This window comes from Lotus japonicus, chromosome 6, assembly GCF_012489685.1.
Source record: "Lotus japonicus ecotype B-129 chromosome 6, LjGifu_v1.2".
In the NCBI taxonomy this organism is placed as follows: domain Eukaryota; kingdom Viridiplantae; phylum Streptophyta; class Magnoliopsida; order Fabales; family Fabaceae; genus Lotus; species Lotus japonicus.
Window position 1 is genome coordinate 58,456,809 of NC_080046.1, and position 19,198 is coordinate 58,476,006.

At 36.1% G+C, this 19,198-nt stretch overlaps 3 protein-coding genes across 6 annotated transcripts; all 3 read right to left on the minus strand.

The window, feature by feature from the left end:
• Positions 1–112: 112 nt before the first annotated feature.
• On the minus strand, positions 113–1,003 carry LOC130725648 (glutathione S-transferase T3-like). Its single transcript, XM_057576860.1, has one exon. The coding sequence runs from the start codon at positions 1,001–1,003 to the stop codon at positions 113–115; it is 891 nt and encodes a 296-aa protein (XP_057432843.1).
• A 1,587-nt stretch (positions 1,004–2,590) lies between these two features.
• LOC130723315 (uncharacterized) lies at positions 2,591–6,338 on the minus strand. The gene is made up of 3 exons (XM_057574312.1): positions 6,201–6,338; positions 3,107–5,208; positions 2,591–2,871 (listed from the first exon to the last, which is right to left on the minus strand). The coding sequence occupies exon 2, from the start codon at positions 5,143–5,145 to the stop codon at positions 3,118–3,120; it is 2,028 nt and encodes a 675-aa protein (XP_057430295.1). The 5' UTR covers positions 5,146–5,208; positions 6,201–6,338; the 3' UTR covers positions 2,591–2,871; positions 3,107–3,117.
• Positions 6,339–8,937: 2,599 nt separating this feature from the next.
• On the minus strand, positions 8,938–13,957 carry LOC130722543 (LRR receptor-like serine/threonine-protein kinase GHR1). Of its 4 annotated transcripts, XM_057573296.1 has the most exons (6): positions 13,823–13,957; positions 13,643–13,706; positions 13,421–13,536; positions 11,976–13,336; positions 10,295–11,839; positions 8,938–9,799 (listed from the first exon to the last, which is right to left on the minus strand). In XM_057573296.1, exons 4-6 carry the CDS (start codon positions 13,036–13,038, stop codon positions 9,219–9,221), a joined length of 3,189 nt encoding a protein of 1,062 aa, XP_057429279.1. In that variant the 5' UTR covers positions 13,039–13,336; positions 13,421–13,536; positions 13,643–13,706; positions 13,823–13,957; the 3' UTR covers positions 8,938–9,218. The 4 variants fall into 4 exon arrangements, with proteins under 4 accessions (XP_057429279.1, XP_057429281.1, XP_057429278.1 ...); XM_057573298.1 differs by lacking the exon at positions 13,823–13,957 and having other exon boundaries at positions 13,421–13,530; positions 13,643–13,810; XM_057573295.1 differs by lacking the exon at positions 13,823–13,957 and having other exon boundaries at positions 13,643–13,810.
• Between the last annotated feature and the right edge of the window lie 5,241 nt (positions 13,958–19,198).

A 19,198-nucleotide genomic window follows, 5' to 3' on the forward strand; every position in this document is an offset into this window, starting at 1 on the left:
GTGGGCAGGAATATATTTGTACTGCCTCATGTCCTGAACCATCGATTGATGTGTGCACCCCATCGGTAGAATGTTGAGACTGCTGAGAATAGATTGGCATTGCTTCTCCTTTTCACTTGGGTTCATCTTTCAACACCCGCCATGCATGCTCAAAATTGAATGTTTTAGTCTTTTCCATTGCATTATACAATGAACATGCATCAGCCATGATATCTCTCTCAGAGTAGCCGCTCTTCGGAGGGTTGGTAACTTTCTTGTAGCAACCAACAAAAATTGAGACCGCTTTACTCAATGTATGATAGCGAGACTTCAGTTGAGACCATTTCCTCTCAGGAGAACCTACTTTGCGGTACTTGTTGTATTGATGTTCAACCCTCCGCCAAAAAGCTTCAGCCTTTTGATCAGTTCCTGTTACCGAATCCTTTGAAATGTTGAGCCATGTCTGGAGAAGAATTATATCGTCGTTTTCGCACCATTTCAAGCGTTGTTGTTTGGTTTTCTGGCCATCTCCTTTAGCAGGGAAAGTAGTCTCATCAAGCTCATCGGGCATACCTTCAAATTGTGTTTCAGGTACTTTTTCACTACTGCTACTAATTTGAGGGCTATAGGAGTTTGGTGGTGGTGGTGATGGATGCACAAAATGAGTTGGATTTTGGGAACCATCTCCAGCATGTGGTTGGTAAATGAATGGTTGTTGTTGATACACTACATATTGTGGATTTGGAGAATTGTTACCGGCATAATGTGGTTGGTTTTGGTAAAAGATTGGTGGTTGTTGTGAGACTTGGTTTGGAGGTGGTTGTTGTGAGACTTGGTATGGAGGTGGTTGTTGTGAGACTTGGTATGGAGGTGGTTGTTGTGAGACTTGGTTTGAAGGAGGTTGTTGTGAGACTTGATATGGAGGTGTTTGATACATTGAGGTTTGTGAATTTGAAGAATTTTCAAGAGTAGAAGAAGATTGATTTTTCAAGTACTCAAAGTAAGCTTGAAAAGAAGGATCCATGGAGTATGTGGGAAGAATGAAATTGTGTGAAAGTGAAAAAATGCAAGTAAAAAAAACTGGTACAAACATCTTATTTATACCAAGATATATTGGCATTTAATTAAGAATGAATTAATTAAAAAAGAAATGTCAATTAATTAAAAAATTCTTGCATTTGGGCCCCAACGGTCACATTTTATGGACCAAAACGACGACCCATAAAAAAAAGGACCAAAACGACAGCACTCTTTCTCTGAAACGACATCACCCTCTCATTCTCACTCACCCAAAAGGCCAAAACGACATCACCCTCTCATTCTCGAAGCTTCTCCACTCTTGACCATGAAACCCAAATTCTCTGAAACCCTCTTTCTCTCTCTCACTCTCTCACCGCCGTCTCAGACCCTCTTCCTCGAAGCTCACTCCCTCACCGCCGTCTCAGACCCACTTTCTCGAAGCTTCCTCACACACTCAACCCTCTTTCTTTCTTGCTCCCTCTCACTCAATCGAAGCTTCCTCTCACTCAATCGAAGCTTCCCCTCACTCAATCGAAGCCCAGATGTTGCTGAAACCCAGATCACCCATGTTGCTCTCTCTCGCTCTCTCTCGTTCTCTCTCACTCTCAATCGAAGCCCGTGCAAGTTTCAGATCGGAGGACATGCGGTGAGAGACACAATCGGAGGACATGCGGAGGACATGCGGTTGAGATCGGCGGTTGAGATCGGAGGACATGCAAGTTTCAGAGGTTCAGAGGACATGCAAGGTTACAGATCGGAGATCCTTGTGTAATTTTTTGATTTGTTTCAAAAATGTGTATTTTAATTGTTTAATCTGTGTTCATCTCTTTTCTGGGTTGCTTTGTATTGTTGTATCTCTGCTTGTTCTATTTTAATTGTTTAATCTGTGTTCATCTCTTTTCTGGGTTGCTTTGTATTGTTGCTTCTGCTTATCCATTGATCGGTTCTTCCCTCCCCTTTTAACGATTTTCTGTTGCTGAATGGAAAGAGAAAAAACCATTTTTTACTGCCCTCAGCAAGCTAAGGAGCGTTGCTTAGCTAAGGAGCGTTGCTTAGCTTTGAGCTCTAAGCAACGCCACCTCAGCAAGCTCCAATGGAGCAGAAAAATAAAGAACGTTCCTTAGTTTTAGCAACCATGCTAAGCAACTCCCGTTGGAGTTGCTCTAAGGGCAATATAATTAAGTCGTATTAATTATAACGACTCTCTTTTCCACTCTCTCCATGGTCTCAATATAGGAGGATGCTGAAGATTCGTGCAAGTTTTGAGTAATTTACCTTTATTTATATCACATTATATATATGATTCATCGATAAAATAGCAGATTTTTTAATCAATAATGAAGCGTTTACACACAGTGTGACCCTATTTTTTCTGACAATAGTATTATTGGCTTTGAATTTTTTCTGCTACAAACCTCTAGAAAGTGAACGTCTAGTACAATAATTTTGGGAAGGAAATCCGGAAGGTCACGAGAGACGAGCATAGATTAAAACTTCACAAACCTACTCCAATGACTTGATCCCTTCCCTATTAGGCTATATTGAATATAATTATTCTCTTGTATGAAAAGACCATCAATTGGGCCCAATGAAAAGCAAAAACTTGGTTCTCAGTTTTATTTTTTAATGAGAAGTGTATCGAAATGCAATAATGAAAACACAAGCACAAATTTTGGTCAAAACTGAATTGCCGGTCACTATGACTGACAAATTCCACAGGAATAATGTATTCAATGGACAAAACTACGAAGGCAAGCAAAACTTCCCACTATGAAAAACTTGGGCCAACACATCCACACTACATTGTATTTTGGAATATCATGTTCCAATACTCTTCTTAAATTGAAGTTCCTTGGTTATAGCTGGTTCCTTCTGCAAAGCATAACACCTTAAATATGTTACAAGCAGATTGGAAGAAAGATTAAAAGAAAAACAATTTTTCAGGAAAAAGCCTTTCTACAATATCACTTAAAACTGTGACAGAATATTATCGCATTAATTTAGAGAAACTGCCTTCTTGGGTAGGAAAAAAAAGTTTACTAAACCAACCAATTTTGCGGACATATTTAAAAATGTTCAGTAGACAACCTTGCAGTAAAGGAATTACCTGCTGCGGCACTAGTGCTTGCCTCCACGCTTAGATTTTGAGGGTATCTTTCCATATGCTAGAAGTCTCGAGGGTGGTAACTTCACATTAGCCATGTTTTGCTTTCTCCTAGCTTTCCTTGACAGATTATCCCTACTGCTATTTGATTCTTCTGTGCTTGTTTTTTCTTTCTCTGCAGTACCATTTGATGAAGTTAACTTGCCAGAATCAACCTTCGACTTCTTATTTTGCTTCTTAGCTAATATTGCAGTGCGTATGTGCTCCTTAGCCCTCATCTTCAGCATATACCTTTTTTGTTTGCTAAGCTTCCATTCCTCCTCCTGGTAAGGAGCAAGTTTTTTCAAGGAAATATATTGATTCAATTCATTGTCATCCATCACTAATACCTCTGCAGCATTCATGCCAAACCTCTGTGGCTTTGTTTTGGCATACTTAAATCTTGTCTTCAAGTCTCCAATTGTGTCCTCATAATCTAACTTATAGTACTCATCCATCATTGCCTGTCTTGCTTTCTCCAAAAGTGCTGTTTTATGCTTCCTCTTACGAGTACCTTCCTTGGGAACCTTCTCTTCTTTTTCATCTTCACTTTCCTCCATGATATCATCATCACTAGTATTCTCAATCTTTTCTTTCAATGATTTTTCTCGTGCAGCCAAAAACCCATCATCAGATCCACATGCATCCCAGCCTTTAAGAAGCCCAAGCAGTTCATCCTCCTTTTCAAAATCTGGCTTCTCCATGTGATCATCATCACTACAAAATTCAGGGTTAGCATCCTCTGCATGATAATATTTCTCGTCAAATGCTTTCTTCATCATTCTATCATACTCCTCTGGGTCAAATTCCTCTTCTAATTCTGCAGCAGACAATGGGATAATATCATTATCATCAATCCCAGCAGTCTTCATTATCTTCTTAACCTTCTCCTGTATCTCCTGCTTCTTCAAATTCTTCAAATGCTTCAACTCCTCCTCCCTCTCCTTTTGTGCTATTGCCATTCTCTCCTCTTTGCTCTTTCTTTGCTCTTTCCTCGTATTTGTCTTCTTCCTCACTGATCCCTCCACCTTCCGAGCATGACCCAACACCCTATCTCCCGGATTTTCCTGAAACCTGTACTCATATTCTTCCTGTCTTTCAATCTCCATCTCATCCTCTGAAATCTCTTGCAACTCCTCCTCTCCAACATTCGACTTCTCCCCATTCTTATCCATCCACATCTTGTTCATGAAATAGCTTTTTAGAAATCTCGAATTTTCATCCAACTGTACATCTTCACCAAAATACTCTCCCAATTTCTCCTCAAATTCCTTGTCACCACTTTCTACTTTTTCCTCACCTGCATTCTCCTTCGTAATGAAAAAATCCTCTTCATCATCTTCCAAACCCTCTACTGCTTCCTGAAGAGCCTTTTTCAACTCCTCTTGCTCTTCACCATAAGTCTTCTTCCCATCTTCATTAACAAAACTTGACCCCTCCAAGACCAAATGCTTTGTCTTTTTATCCTTCAAACGAATTGCCTTCTTATCCTTACTAATCTCTAATTTGCCTTTCTCTTCTTCATTTATTTCCTCCTCTTCATCATCAAAATCTGGTCCATCTTCAATCAAATGCCTTGCCGTCACATCCTTTAAATACATTGGCTTTGGCTTTTTATCCTTCATGTCTTTCGATTTACTTTTTTTGTTTTCATCGCTTTCATCTTCACTGCTATGATCAGACTCAAAAAGCTTGACATCTTTTTGCTTAAGAACAGGATCTTGCTTCTTCACCTTAACTAAGGCATCAAAGAATTCCTTGTCACTCCTAGAATTGAGATGATTCTCAATTTCATCATCATCAGATGACTCTGAATCAAATTCATCATCATCTTTAGAGGGTGAAGCTGAATCAATAACGCCCTTCTTTTTCAATTCCTCAAAACGTTGGAGGTCTTCTCGCCTCTTGTTGTGCTCAAACCTACAAGCATATTCCTCATTTATCTTGATTTTTGAGATGTCATCATTCTCTGAATCACTGCCGTCAAAAAGTTGTAGAGCCATTTCTTAGACAAGGCTAACTGCAATAAGTTAATCTTCTGAAACACAGATTCCCTGAAGATATATCTGCATATAAATGAAATATACAAATATTCAATGAGTAACTATTAGGTTAATAAAGGAAATCTACCAAATGTAAGCAGCAGAACTCATCAGAAAGAACAATATCCTGTAAAAAAATATAAAACTAACTCTATTCTCCCATTGCAGTGCATTGTTTCAAGTTTTCTTAAAAGAATTCTGCCACATAGATACATACTCTTCCATTTTTTAAGATCAAATACAATTTATTTCTGTTCAGTGAATAACAACTAGCATTATTACAAGTATACAACAGCTAAGCTACAATGCAGAGATCAGAAGGAATGACCAACAGGATGCTTAAAGAAAATGTAGAGTACCCAAGTGAAAACAACATAAAAATACATTGTTGGTGAAACCAGGCTTGTTAATAGCGCGCCGCTATGGCGCAATAGCGCTATAGCGTAGCGCCCTGGGGGTTCACCACTATTTGCCGCTATAGCACCGCAATAGCACTCGAAATATTTTTGGGCTTACTGCTACGCTGCGCTATCCGCCATTAACAACCCTCAGAAAATGAAATTTAGCTCCTCTAACGTGAGGTGCAGAACTATAAGTTATATAACCACCAATTAAAAAATTAAGGTTGAGTTTGTAACATTTAACAAAATATTAAATCTATTATCTATGTATTGGGCGATGAAATTGTTAAAATCTAATCTTTTGATTTTCAAAAAATGAGCTCTAGCAATGTTGTTTGCAAACTAAATTCAAGCAAGTAGTTCAAGATTTGATAATGAAATTGAAGAACACAGCAAACAAAATCCCTAAAACAGAGTAAACCCTAAAAAAAACCCCAAATGCTTGAACAATTTATAAAAGTGATAAAGCAACTATTTTTAAGCCTATAAACTATAAAGCAATGGCACAATAAACCTATAATACAAAGCTCATGTATCTACCTTCAACTATTTTGTGTTTCTATTCAATTTTAACCAAATGCTAAGGACTCAGAGATAGAGGTCAATAACACTCACCGGCGGCGACGACGGAGGTGGCCGGCGATGTAGTACAGACAAAGGGCGGCGACGGCGGTGATGGCAGCTATCGGCTCGGACTGGGAGGGATACGGCAGAGTGAGGACTAGGGTTTCACTCGTAATAGAAGCTCCTCTTCTCTTGTGTGTTTATTTCTCTTGTTCTAACACAAACGACATCGTTTAATAATTTTTCATTTTTTTTATTTTTATTTCTTTTTTATCCAACTTAAAAATAAATAAATAAACTATGGATATATAATTACGTTAAATATATATTTTTGGTAAAAATTTTGAGAAAAAATGAATCAAGCCCATGGCATTGAGCCCATGAAAAATTGGGTCAGACAAACCCAAGCCTTCAAGGTCTCCAAACCCTGGCTATCCTAGGGTAGCGAAACAGTGGCTATGGTGGGGGAACGGTCGCCGATCCAAAGCTCAATCCAAAGAAGATCTGCTGCAATCATATGTAGTAATCCCTAATTAACTTAGGTCTAGGATTCATGTGGTCGAAGGTTAAGAAAATGTATGAAGTAATTCATCTAAAATTTATGATTGCTTCATGCTAATTCAAACCGGTTTAGTTATTTTTTTTTGAAATATGACCGGTTTAAATTTAAATATGACCACATTAATTTTTTGATACATAGGAATAAAAAAAATAAATTAAAATTGCTTTTACTCCCTGATGGGTCATATACCACTCACTCAACATATGATCTGGTGACAGAAGCAGACCTGGGAGATAATAGCCTTTGGAGGTGAATTTGGAAGACTAAGGTACCGGAAAAAAATAAGGTATTTCCTTTGGCTCATTGCGAAAGATGCTTTGCCCACTAATGCTAAACGTCACCGTTGTCATCTGGCACAAAGTGCAGCGTGCTCGCGCTGCACTGCTGATGCTGAAGACGTCGATTATCTCTTCCGTTGTTGCTCGGAGTCGCGCTGCTTGTGGGCTCGCTTTGCGTCGATTTTACCGCTATTGGCTGTCCATATGGAGTTCGAAACTTGGTTTACATAGTTGTTGCAACATGAACGTAGCACCCTTGGTATCGCATTACTGTGGTGGTCTTGGCGTTGGCGTAACAACGGAATATTTGGAGGACAGAGGTGGCACATGAACCAAGTGCTACGGCTTCTTCTGGGTGATGTAGCAAAGTGGAACAAATACCACAATCTTGCGGGTCTGTAGCCAGGGAGCATGTCGTCCACAGATGTAATTATAGAGGCAGCTGCAGTTGATATTTATCTAGCGTCGAATGAGAGCTGGTCCAGTGGGCTGCACCGTATGGGATGTGGGGCGGTGTTGCGTACTTCGCATAGCGGTTAGCTAGCAGGTGTGTCGTCGAGTTATGATGGAGGGAGCGCTTTTCTGGCGGAGCTTTTGGCTATTGAATTAGGCATGGACCACGCTATCAGTCTTGGGCTATTGCGTGTTGAGTGTGCCTCAGATTGTCTTACAGCTGTGAATGTACTACAACAGAATGAGGATTTTTCGACATATTGGGATAGGGAGGCCATTTTGAGAATCAGGTTTCTCATTCATAGTTTTACACGAGTTCAGTTTGTATATGTCCCTCGTGATCGCAACAATGCTCCGGATTGTCTGGCTCGTCAAGCGGTGAAGGATAATTCTCCTTGGCAAGCATGGAGGGATCCACCTCCCTTTGCATAACTTCTTTGTATTTGGATTCTGTTAGCTAGCCTTAGTGTCTTCTTGTTACTTTTCCTCCTGTAACAAAAAAAAATAAATAGATTACCTTTTTTCGAAGGAAAAAATAAGTTTAACTTGATATAATATCGTTTTTTAAACCTGGAAATTTTATGATAAACTTTAGAATAAATAGAGAATAAAAAATCTAGGTAATGTTACTTTTTTCATGAAAATACTTTAAAATTAATATTATAGTTATAGATATTGACCTAAACACGTTAATTTGATCATCCTTCTCGCTCGATTACAATTCAATCACAAATTTAATAGGCTGACAGTGACGCAAAAGTCTTGTCAATTTGATTTACCATTTAATATGAACTGTGAGTTGTTTGTGTCTTGTATTCATCTGTGTACTATTTTGGATATATTGCTGAATATTTCAAGTTGTAAAAATGAACTAGTCCATGATGCAATTATATTCATGATCACTATTATTATTTGTTTTGGAGTCAATTATTATTTTTTAAGTAGTTTAGGAGTTCATTATTAATCTTTATATAAACATGGAACTTTTAGAAGTCTTCCATGGGCTTCATATTGCTTGGAATTGGGGTATCAGAAAGTAGTGTGCTACTCCGACTCCTCTCATGTAGTTGATTTGGTTAAGACCCCCTTCAGATCACCATGGTTACGCGATCTTAATATGGAACATTAAGATTAATCACGACCATTGATTACAAAAATCAAAAGCCTATAGTTGTGGAGGGAGCTTTAGCATGATCTTAATTTGCTAACTCTTTCTTTTTTTTTAAAAAAAAAAGGTCCGAAGTGCCCCAAATTGTTTTTCACATTACTGAAAGATTTTTAGTTTTAACACAAAATTAACAATAATTTATGACCCCAAAATTGGGATAAAGCCTGAAGGACATAACTCAATGGGGACAAAATTCAACTTGATGAAAACCACGTATCAACTAATAGTACCACTACAATGCTCAAGAATGAGTTAACTTATAGTGCTCACTAATGCTCTAATTTCTCCATCCTCGCACTAGCTCTATCATTTGGGCATAAAAAAAAGTAGGGCAAACAAGTAATGCTAGCCATAGTACAGCAATGAATGAAATCAACCAAAATGATTCAGATTTCATAACACATACTACTTTAAGACAAAATTAGATGGTCATCACCATCATGTACTAGCCATGTATCTGCTTTTCCAATATGCCCCATTTTTACATGAAAAAAATGGTCAATACAATTACAAACATGTTAAAAAGCCAAGCTCTGAACAAACACAGGTTGCCAATGAGACATTGATTCCCATAACATGTCAGAGTTCAAGTTGTTAGCAAGAGCAAACTATATAGAAGAAAGATCTTCATATATAGTCTTGATGCCAGGTCTTTCTGAAACTGATCGAATGCATCGAATCGCTATTCCTAGGACCTCCTTCATCCCCTTTTCTACAACTGAATTGCTCATTTCTGGCATCAAGATAGCATCAAAACATTCTGAGCCTCGACCTTCAGATACGCGCAACCTTATCCAATCTGTAAGATCCACACCTCCGTCTTCACCGGATACCACATCACCAGCACATCTTCCAGTTAGAAGTTCCAAAAGTATCACCCCAAAAGCATACACATCAGACTTGAAGGAGGGCATTGGCTTCTTGGAAGCAGCTAGCTCTGGTGCGCGGTAACCCAAGACCCCAGCATCAAGAATCTGCTCCATGGTACCAGCTTGAGTCATGAGCCGGTGAAGGCAGTAATCAGAGACACGTGCATTCATATCGGGTGTATCTAACAACACATTGGTGGCTTTAAGGTTCCCATGGGGAACAGCACGATCGAAATGGAGATAGTTCAGGCCACGTGCTACATCAACTGCTAATTTGAGCCTTTGGGCCCAGGTTAGGGGGCCTTTCCTCCCTGGTCGATCTGAAAATTCAAATATGGTTAAGTTCAAGCATCAAATGTTGAAGAAAAACAAAAGATATAATATATAACAGCTGATAATTCCGAAACATCTACTAGCTGCACAAGCAAAACATGATATGCATTGGAATTAATACGAAAACTTTCAGGATACAATTAGAAGGAATAAGGCTGAAAATAAAAAATTAGGTAATAAAATTTATACAAGACCTTCAAGCTAGATATATGTTTGGTGAAGTACTACATATCATGGTAAGTAGACTTCCAAGCATTGCAAAAGACCATTTAGATAGGTTAACAAATTGGAAATTAACAACTATGTTCAAGACATTTTTACTATTATTGTCTTTCATATTATCTCATCATTCAAATCCTCTATATATCTTGTTCATAGTTCCTCACTACCCAACACCTCCATTCCAGGAGTGTCTCCCTTTATTTAACTTTGAAATTGAAGAAAGGCAGTCTAGTCAATCATAAAGAACATCAACACATTACCATAAAGAAAACTTGCAAGACTTCCTGGTGAAATGTAATCTGAAAGAATAAGCTTCTCATGCTGTGTAGGACCCCAATAGTATCCTCTCAATCCGACGACATTTGGATGCCTGATGTTCGCAAATTTTTTGATCTCTTTAACAAATTCTTTCCTCTGTTTAGCCACCCCTTCTCTCAACCACTTCACTCTCAACAATATACCATTGTCCAGAGTTGCTTTGTAAGAAGTACCATGACTACTTCTGCCCAAAACTTCAGCTGGGGCCCTTGAGAGCTCCTTGGGCGTCAATGATATCGTATCATCCAGAAAATGTAGCTCCCCAATCAACCTATCTGGTGATCTTGTATCTAACCTTGCAAGACTATCAGCAGTATAGGAATCACCAGATTCTGGTGACCATGAAATGTGGCTGTGTTTTGATGGTGAGAACCCGGTTACAGCTGCTGTTTTTTCATCGGGGCTGATTTCCGCTGACGGTGACCCTTTACGTGAACTGACAAGGTCCTCAGCTGATACAACCAAAGCACCTCCCCGGTCCGAAGCGCGAATTGGGCCAGAGATAACCGGTTGGGGACGCGCACGGATATCCTTACTTGTATCATATTCTGGTGGAGATCTTGACATGCGTATGTAGTGTATGAAGACAGCCAGCAAGATTAATATGATGAGAGCAACCACACATGATACTATAATTATTACTTTGACGACAGTGGTCATAGACTTTCTCTTGGAACTTTCAGCAGGTGAAATAGTTGATCCAGGAGGACCATTTGGAAAACGTAGCTTAGTATTCCCAGGAAAGAAAGAAGAACTAGAAAAGTTTCTAAGAATTTCTGGGACAACTCCAGACAGATCATTTTGTGAAGCATTGAAGTTCTTGAGTCCCTTTGGCATGTTATTTGGTAGAGAACCAGTAAAATGATTCTCTGATATATCGAGAGAATCAAGAAAACTCATGTCAGAAATGCTTGTTGGAAGAGAACCGGAGAAATTATTTCCAGCAATATTGAGCACTCTCAGGTCAGTCAATGACCCAAACTCATCAGGGAAATAACTGTTAAGCTGATTGTGGGAAAGATCGAGAATTTGAAGATGTGATTGGCCAGAAGAAGATGATAAGTTGATGCCACCAGAGATCATGTTATTTTCAAGATGGAGCTCTTGCAATGTCTGCATTGCGAGCAGATCAGCTAGAAGTAGACCATCTAACTGGTTGGAACTGATATCAAGCACGCTAAGCTTTGGATACTGTGCTAAGACTCTTGGGAGGGAGCTGCTAATAGAATTATGGGATAGATTCAAATAATTTAACCTCAGAAATTGAGGAGTTACCTCAGGGATGGCCCCTGTCAAATGATTCCCGCTGAGATCAAGAAATTCTATATTCCCCCATTTCAACATCCTGGATAGATTTCCTTCAAATTTGTTATTTGACAGATCAAGTACAGCACAGCTTCCAGTCAGAGGCGGCAGCTCACCAGTGAACCCATTTGACGAGAGATTAAGAACACCAAGTGTTGTAGATGTAATCATACCTAAAGGCCCTGAAAGACAAGATGATTACAAGATTAATATCAATTAAAAACTGAGGACTCATGTAATATCACAAATAATCAATTCCATTGTAAAATAAGACAGGTTTTATTTCGAGGAAAAGAAAAATTGGAACTGCTAATCTACCTGAGAGATTGTTGGCACTCAAATCCAGTTCAGTTAAAACCAGAGAGTCTCCTTTTAGCAGGCCATTGGGAATAAATCCTGAAAACTTGTTGTTGCTAAGCTTTAAGACCTGGAGATCATAAACAAAATCAAACCCAGGCAACTCTCCATTCATCTGATTGTAGCTGAGGTCCAAAACCTTCAAGTTTTGGAAAATGGATTGCTCAGCTCCACCAACCAATGACCCAGTAAGCTGGTTGTGGCTTAAATTCAGATGCTTAATACTTTCCGATATTCGTGGTAGAAACTCCTGCTTCCGGGAATCAGAATTTGATAGCATGTTATCACTGAAATCAACATAGCTGACACTTGATAAAAACATAAATCCAACATCTAAAGGACCATCAAGCATATTCCCATGCAAGTCAAGCTTTTCAAGGGTAGAGATCTTGTCAAAACCTTTGGGAATTTTTCCAGTGAAGCCATTATGAGACAAGTTAAGAGATACAAGATTATTCAGCTTAGTCAATGATGCTGGCAGGGCTCCAGACAAGGAGTTGCGGCTCAAGTCGAGAGATTTGATAGAAGCCATGTCTGAAATGGAGTTAGGAATTCGGCCAGAGAAGTTGTTCCCGGCTAATGACAGATTCTGCAAGCTACCAAAGTTACCAATTTCCGGTGGTAAAGGTGAGGAAAAGAGGTTATTGGAGATATCCAGGAATTCAAGGCTTTTGAAATCAGCAGCATTGTCAGGTAGTTTTCCTGACATGAAATTGTTCGACATGGAGAGTTTCACAAGCTTTGTGAGGTTTGAAAAAACACTTAAGTCAGCATCAGCGGAGAGACCCATGTTATCAAGGACAACCCCAGCAACATTACCACCATTACACAAAACTCCATTCCATGAAGAGGGGCATCCATCAAAGTCAATGGATTCCTCATTCCAGGAATTGAGGACATAACCAGTAGGGTCATGCTTGATACATTTCTTAAATTCCAGCAATGTTAGAATGTCCTGGGAAGGAAGCTGCCCCACAACTGATAAGAAAGATAAAGATAACACTAAAAGCCTAAAGAGCTTCATAGTCTTCTATAAACAAATTAAGGTATACTTATGTGTAGTTCACACTCAAGTGAAGACAAAAAGTGAGCTCTCACTCTTCTACTTCAGAAGGACATCAACTACCTTTGACACCAGCCAACAAATAGTACAAATTAGATTCCCAAGATACCACCAATTTAAAATAGAAGCAAGTTCAATCCCCTAAAAGAAGAGAGTTGGATCCTCAAGCTCCTCAATCTACACTAAGTGAAGGACTTACTTACAGTCAAAACCCAAAGAACCTAAGAGCTGTCTTCAAAACCACAAGTGACCTAAACTTCTGCAAGCAAAAGACAGCATTTCATGAGATATGATAAACACAGCACTAGATTTGAAAAAAAAAATCAAAACTCATCACATTTACATGCTAAACCACAGCCAAATATTGGGAAACCAGAAGCTCCAAGAGATTCCTTGTCCTTAAAAAAACATAATCTTGAAATGCAGTATAGCTTGAAAAGCAACAACCATTAGCTGTACCTGGCACAGAGTAAAGCTAAGACATAAATGACAGTGAAATGAAACAAACAAATGAAAATGAGACATTTTTTAGAGATCTGAACAAAATAAACACAATGTTTCTTACCAAAAATAAATTCTTTTAGGTACAATGTAGACTGCAGAAGAAATCCCTACCCTCAAGTATCATCCTTTTGAAGCAGACAGTGGAAATTAGCACAAAGATTAGACCTTTAGACTTCAGAACTGAAGAAAAACAGAAGCATTTTAGCTACAACCAACTCATGGAGAAAAAGGAAATGAGTACCCAATTTGACATCCATGCTGCAATAAAGGTGAAGGGACCCATGAAAATTATTTTTTGGTCCTAAAAGCTTTGATTGAAGCGTGGAGATCTTTTTACAACCCAAAATGAAGAAATGAAATTGCTAAAACAGTAAATAACCCCATGAATTACTTTAATGGAGGGTACCAACAAAACCTTAAAAAGACAGTACCTTTGTCCTTTTTAGCTAGTGACTCTTTTAGCAGGCATGTGACAAGAGAGGACCTTGAAACAAAACCCTAATTGTTAAATTGGTTAAAGGTGTAAATACAAAGTTATTTACTTTAGGGTGGAAACTAAGTTGACAACGCAAATTGAGTGAGTGTGTGGGAAAAGCTCTTGGGTTCGATCCTCACATAATACACTTTGAGGAGGGATGAAGAGTCTTAACTGTGATTAAATCCCGAATTTAGCAGCATTCAAACGGTGATTGAATACCGGATGTTTATAAAAAAAAAAAACAATGCTTTTGAGGTTTTCAGTGGAAAAAAAGGAAAAGGTGGGAAAAAGGTTAGGTCTTTTATATTATTTTCTTCATGGGGTGTCTGAAAATTTGATCAGCAAAAAATTAGGGATTTACCCGCCAAAAAAGAGAGAGAGAGGGAATCTATTACTTTTCCTAGTGGACGTCAAAAGATTTTATCAAATGGAGTTTAAGATTCTATAGGGTTAGAGGTTGGAAGGCGTGTAGGCACAGTGCCATGTAGGAGTAGTGGGACCCACCACTGCCCCTTTGACTAGGGTTTCTTGTTTTGATCAATAGAGACACATAGAGGTGAAGTTGGTGAGAGAGTAATGAAGAGAGGTTAAGGGGATGGGGCCAATTGCCAAAAACAAGGCCTATTAGCTAACCACAATACAGACACATTGTTTCCCACATAAAGTTGGTTCCTCCTCTTTCCACTCATGTTGTAGTAGGATTTATATTTTCTAGACTATAGTATTAGTCTATTAGATTTTCTGAAATAATAATAATGGAGATAATCATGTCAATAAAAAAAAATGAATTTTGTGTATTAAATGCACAAGGACACCAAATTGTAATAAACATGTGCACTTCATTATGTATGATTTAACACTTGAACTGGTAGCCTGGACCTCGAGACACCATCTATAGCATGGACTCTCGACTTTTTGAATGTGTTAATTTTGTATTTCAATTATTTTCCTTTTCTTATTCTTTCTATATAGTCAAATCACCCATGAGATATTCTCATTGCAAAGCATAATAAGGTGATGTGAAATTGCCTTATTTGAATTTGAACTCAAAATGTATTAAGTTCATCCTAAGCATAAAACATTATTAGCTGAGGGCCGCAACATAATTCTACTGACAAATCAATTATTTCGAAGAAGCAAAATAGCAACCTCAAACTTTAATATGAGCCTTTGATTTGGAAGTCCTAAACGATGTCATTAAAAAACTCAAAAGTAAACTATTGTGCATCTACTACCTTTGTATCTTCATCTGACATGTGGTGTCAAAGTTTAAATTCTCTTTCTTCTCACTAGGAACAATTGATAGCACGTATCAAAGCTCAAGTTGGTTCCTGATTCCCCCTTTCCAATCATGTTGTAGTGGGACTTCTATTTTCTAGATTATATTCGATTTTTTGAAATAATAATGTAGATAACTATGTCAATCAAAAAAATGTATTTTGTGTATATATCTTAGTGTAGTTTTTGAAATTTTATTTTAGTAGGATTGACTTGTTTGAAAATGAAATCTAGAGGACCACAAGCCAAACACAACTCGACAAGTCATTGATCTCCCCAAGCAAATGAATAGAAAAAACAAACAGGTTGGGTGTTCACCGCATGCATAAATTTTACAGCTTTTGACCTGATACTCATTGCACTCTAATTTTCTCACAAAAATGATTTGTGTGCACCATTAAAATGCAGAACACCAGAGTGATATATGAAGATCATAAATATAAATGATACATGTAATATTTCATCTGATATGACAAGAAAATTAGGGATAAAAAAAAATGGTGTATGAATATATTACTATTTAGATGTACACGAATCAAGACTCATTTAATCATATGATGTTAAGAATTTCTTTATCTTTTAAAAAAAATCAAACCGAAGTATCTATAGAGAACACAATGATGGAATATCTATTTTTATGCAATAAATTTCACTCTTTAGTTTTAGGTGTGAACTAGTACTTTTTACCCGTGCGATGCACGGGGATATTCTCTTCTTTTTTTGTGATTTGTTTAAATTATGTGTTATTTTCTTAAAGATATTTTATGGATTAAAAGAATAAAATTTATTTTAGATATAAGAAATTATAAATTTGTAAGTTTTTTTTATTGAATGTTTTTTTTTAGTTATGATTTTTTTTCTATCTTTTGTTGTTTTCCTAAATGCTCGATTGATTGTAACATGAACGTGCTAAAAATAGATACTGAAATATTTTTTTTCGATTGGAATAATCACATTGAGAATGTAGCGTTGCACATTTCTTGTAAAAGATCTTCTTCATAGGTCATATATTGAGAATCAAACTTGAAATTATGATTGACCCTTGTGATTTCTTGAAATATAAGATAAAAAATAGAAGACAATAATTAGTAGAATGGGATAAATTTATTTGGATTTGCTTAATTTTTATTAATTGATTTTTTTAATATAATAATTATATGGGAAAGTTACTACAATCTTTTTTGTCTAAAAACATGGTAGAATGGAAAGAAATCACCTTTAGACTATCGTGCATGCCGCCAGTGACGGATCCAGAACTTTTAAATTGTGGGGGCAACACACATGTATGATGAAAAGTTAAAGGTTACTATATGTTTTAAAATAATTGTTCACTTAGAGAAAAAAACATTTCATCACATTTATCCACTTATAATTTCAATAGAGCATTAAATGGTTTTTTTGGCATTTTTCTCGCTCACTATTAAATAAGAGATTTTTTAAAATGTCAATAATTTTTTTTTTGTTGTTGACATTTTTCTAACTCAAAATAAAAGATTTAAAAATTCACCCTTTTACAAAAAATTCTAAAAATCCCTTCCATAAAATTCTCATCTCACACCGACACACCCCTTAATCTATTAAATTCTCTTCATCCCTAAAGTATTTGTTCAAAAAATATTTCAAAACTAACAATAATTAAAATAAATTATATTTCTCATTCTTTTGATTTTCTTAAAATTTTAAATTGATTTATCCAAACTATGAGTTACTTTATTAGAATTCTAGTAAGATTAGAAGCAAAACAATTTTGATTCATTCACATCTACATTTTCTTTTCATTTAATTTTTACCTACTCTTTTCTCTTATATTTCTTTTCTTTCCCTTTTTATATCTCTTGTTTCTTCATTTTTTCTTATCTGTTATGACTGCAAGTGGAAATGAAGTGTGAAACAAACTTTATCTATCAATCAATTAACTTACTATAGATATATGTGGATTATGTGTGGGGCAGTGGGGGCAATTAAAACTGTAAAAGAAGAGAAGTTATACTATCTATGGGCAATGAGGTCAAATTCTAGATATATTAGTATATATTACTACTACTATGTCAAAATTTTTCGTGTGGGCATTTGCCCCCATAATGATATACGTGCATCCGTCATTGCATGCCGCTAGCGGCATGTTGGGAAGGCCAACCGAGGTTTACTCTAGGGTAGGGGCATTGGGAATCTCCCCGATGAGGGTTGCCCACAAATTGAGATTTTATTAGACGCATGGAGATTCAATCCCTCGACCTATGTGAAGATGAGAGTTAAACTCAAAACCTATGACCATTTGTGTCAACCCAAGTTCGCAGTGAAAACTATTTTTTCTGTAACTAATTTTGTGAAAATAAAATCATAATAAAATTCTCATTAGTATAATTTAATTAAATGGCTTACTAAAATCATAATCACAATATGCATCTTATCCTTAATTTAATATTTATATATTTTATAAATTCGAAATATTTTATCATGTCCTATGGCTATAAAAATTCATCAATGATATTAACTTTTTAAAGATTAATAAAAACATTAATTTTTTTAAACCACCAACTTTTAAATGAATTTTTTTTGTTACCGATAAAAAATTATTTTACATGTGGACATAATTTTTTTTAATAATTCAACCATTATTAGATACAGAAAAACAATAGATCAAAACCTATCTTTAGCATCAAGACAATAATTTCAAAAAAAAAAAATCAAGACAATAAATAAATAATAAAAACTAAGAAATAATGAAAGGCAACTCTTTATTGAAGAAGGAGGGATAGAAACATGCAAAATTGGCTAGAAGTAAATTATACAAATGATACACCCACTTATATGTGCCCGTAAAATGACTTAAAGTTTGAGTCTTTGTAAAATCAATGCAAATAACTCAGTTTATATATGAATGAGAAAGAGTTAGTGAAATGGTTATAACTAATTAATAATTTTAGAAGTCAAAACTAATTACTTGTGTCATATGGGGTTCCTAACTCATATGAACTAAACTAGTACTTTTTACCCGTGCGATGCACGGGGATATTCACTTTTGGGTTTTGTGGTTTTTTTTTTTGTTTGTTAAATCTGTTGTTTTTATTAAATGTTTGTTTTTGTTCTTTTTGTGTTGTTGTTTTGTTTTTTATCTTTTTACTTATTGTTTTAAATGGTAGATTAATATTATTTTTGTCTTGATTAATTAGTACTTTGACCCGTGCGATGCAAGGGAGGATTTTCATTTAAGTTTATTGTGTGAATTTATACTCTTACTACATCTGCCTGTACTTTAGTTCAAGTTCCATCTCCTGAGCTTGAAGTTCTTCTTCTGAGGGACTTTCTATTATGGTTAGTTTTGTTTTCTTTCTTGTTAATGTTCCGATGTATCAAAAAATATGTAAAAGCACAATAATTTTATTTATTTGTGGTTTTTACCCCTATTTTACTAAATGCTGCATTATTTAATTTTTTTCTATTTATAAATTTTATATTTTGTAAGTCATTTTGAACAAATTTTTTTATCAATTTGAATTATGTCAGCACAATCATTTTACGCTTCATGCTTTTTATTTAAACATTTAGAAATACTTTTTTAATTTGGAAGTCAACAATAATAAATTTCCAGCATTAAAATAAAAATTTACTTTAAAAAAAATCAACTTTCATTTTTTCGGATTTATATATTTTATAAATCATAACTAATTAATTATGTTTGTTGGAATTCCTAACTAATATTAATCGCATATTAACCACTAATTTTTTAATAAACACATATTAATCACATGTAATTGAAATAATGGTAGTGCAAAGATTTTTTCCATTAATTTATTTTTATGGAAGACAATTTAATTTTATGTTGTCATTATGTGCATGAATGTGTTGTGTGGTTTATAA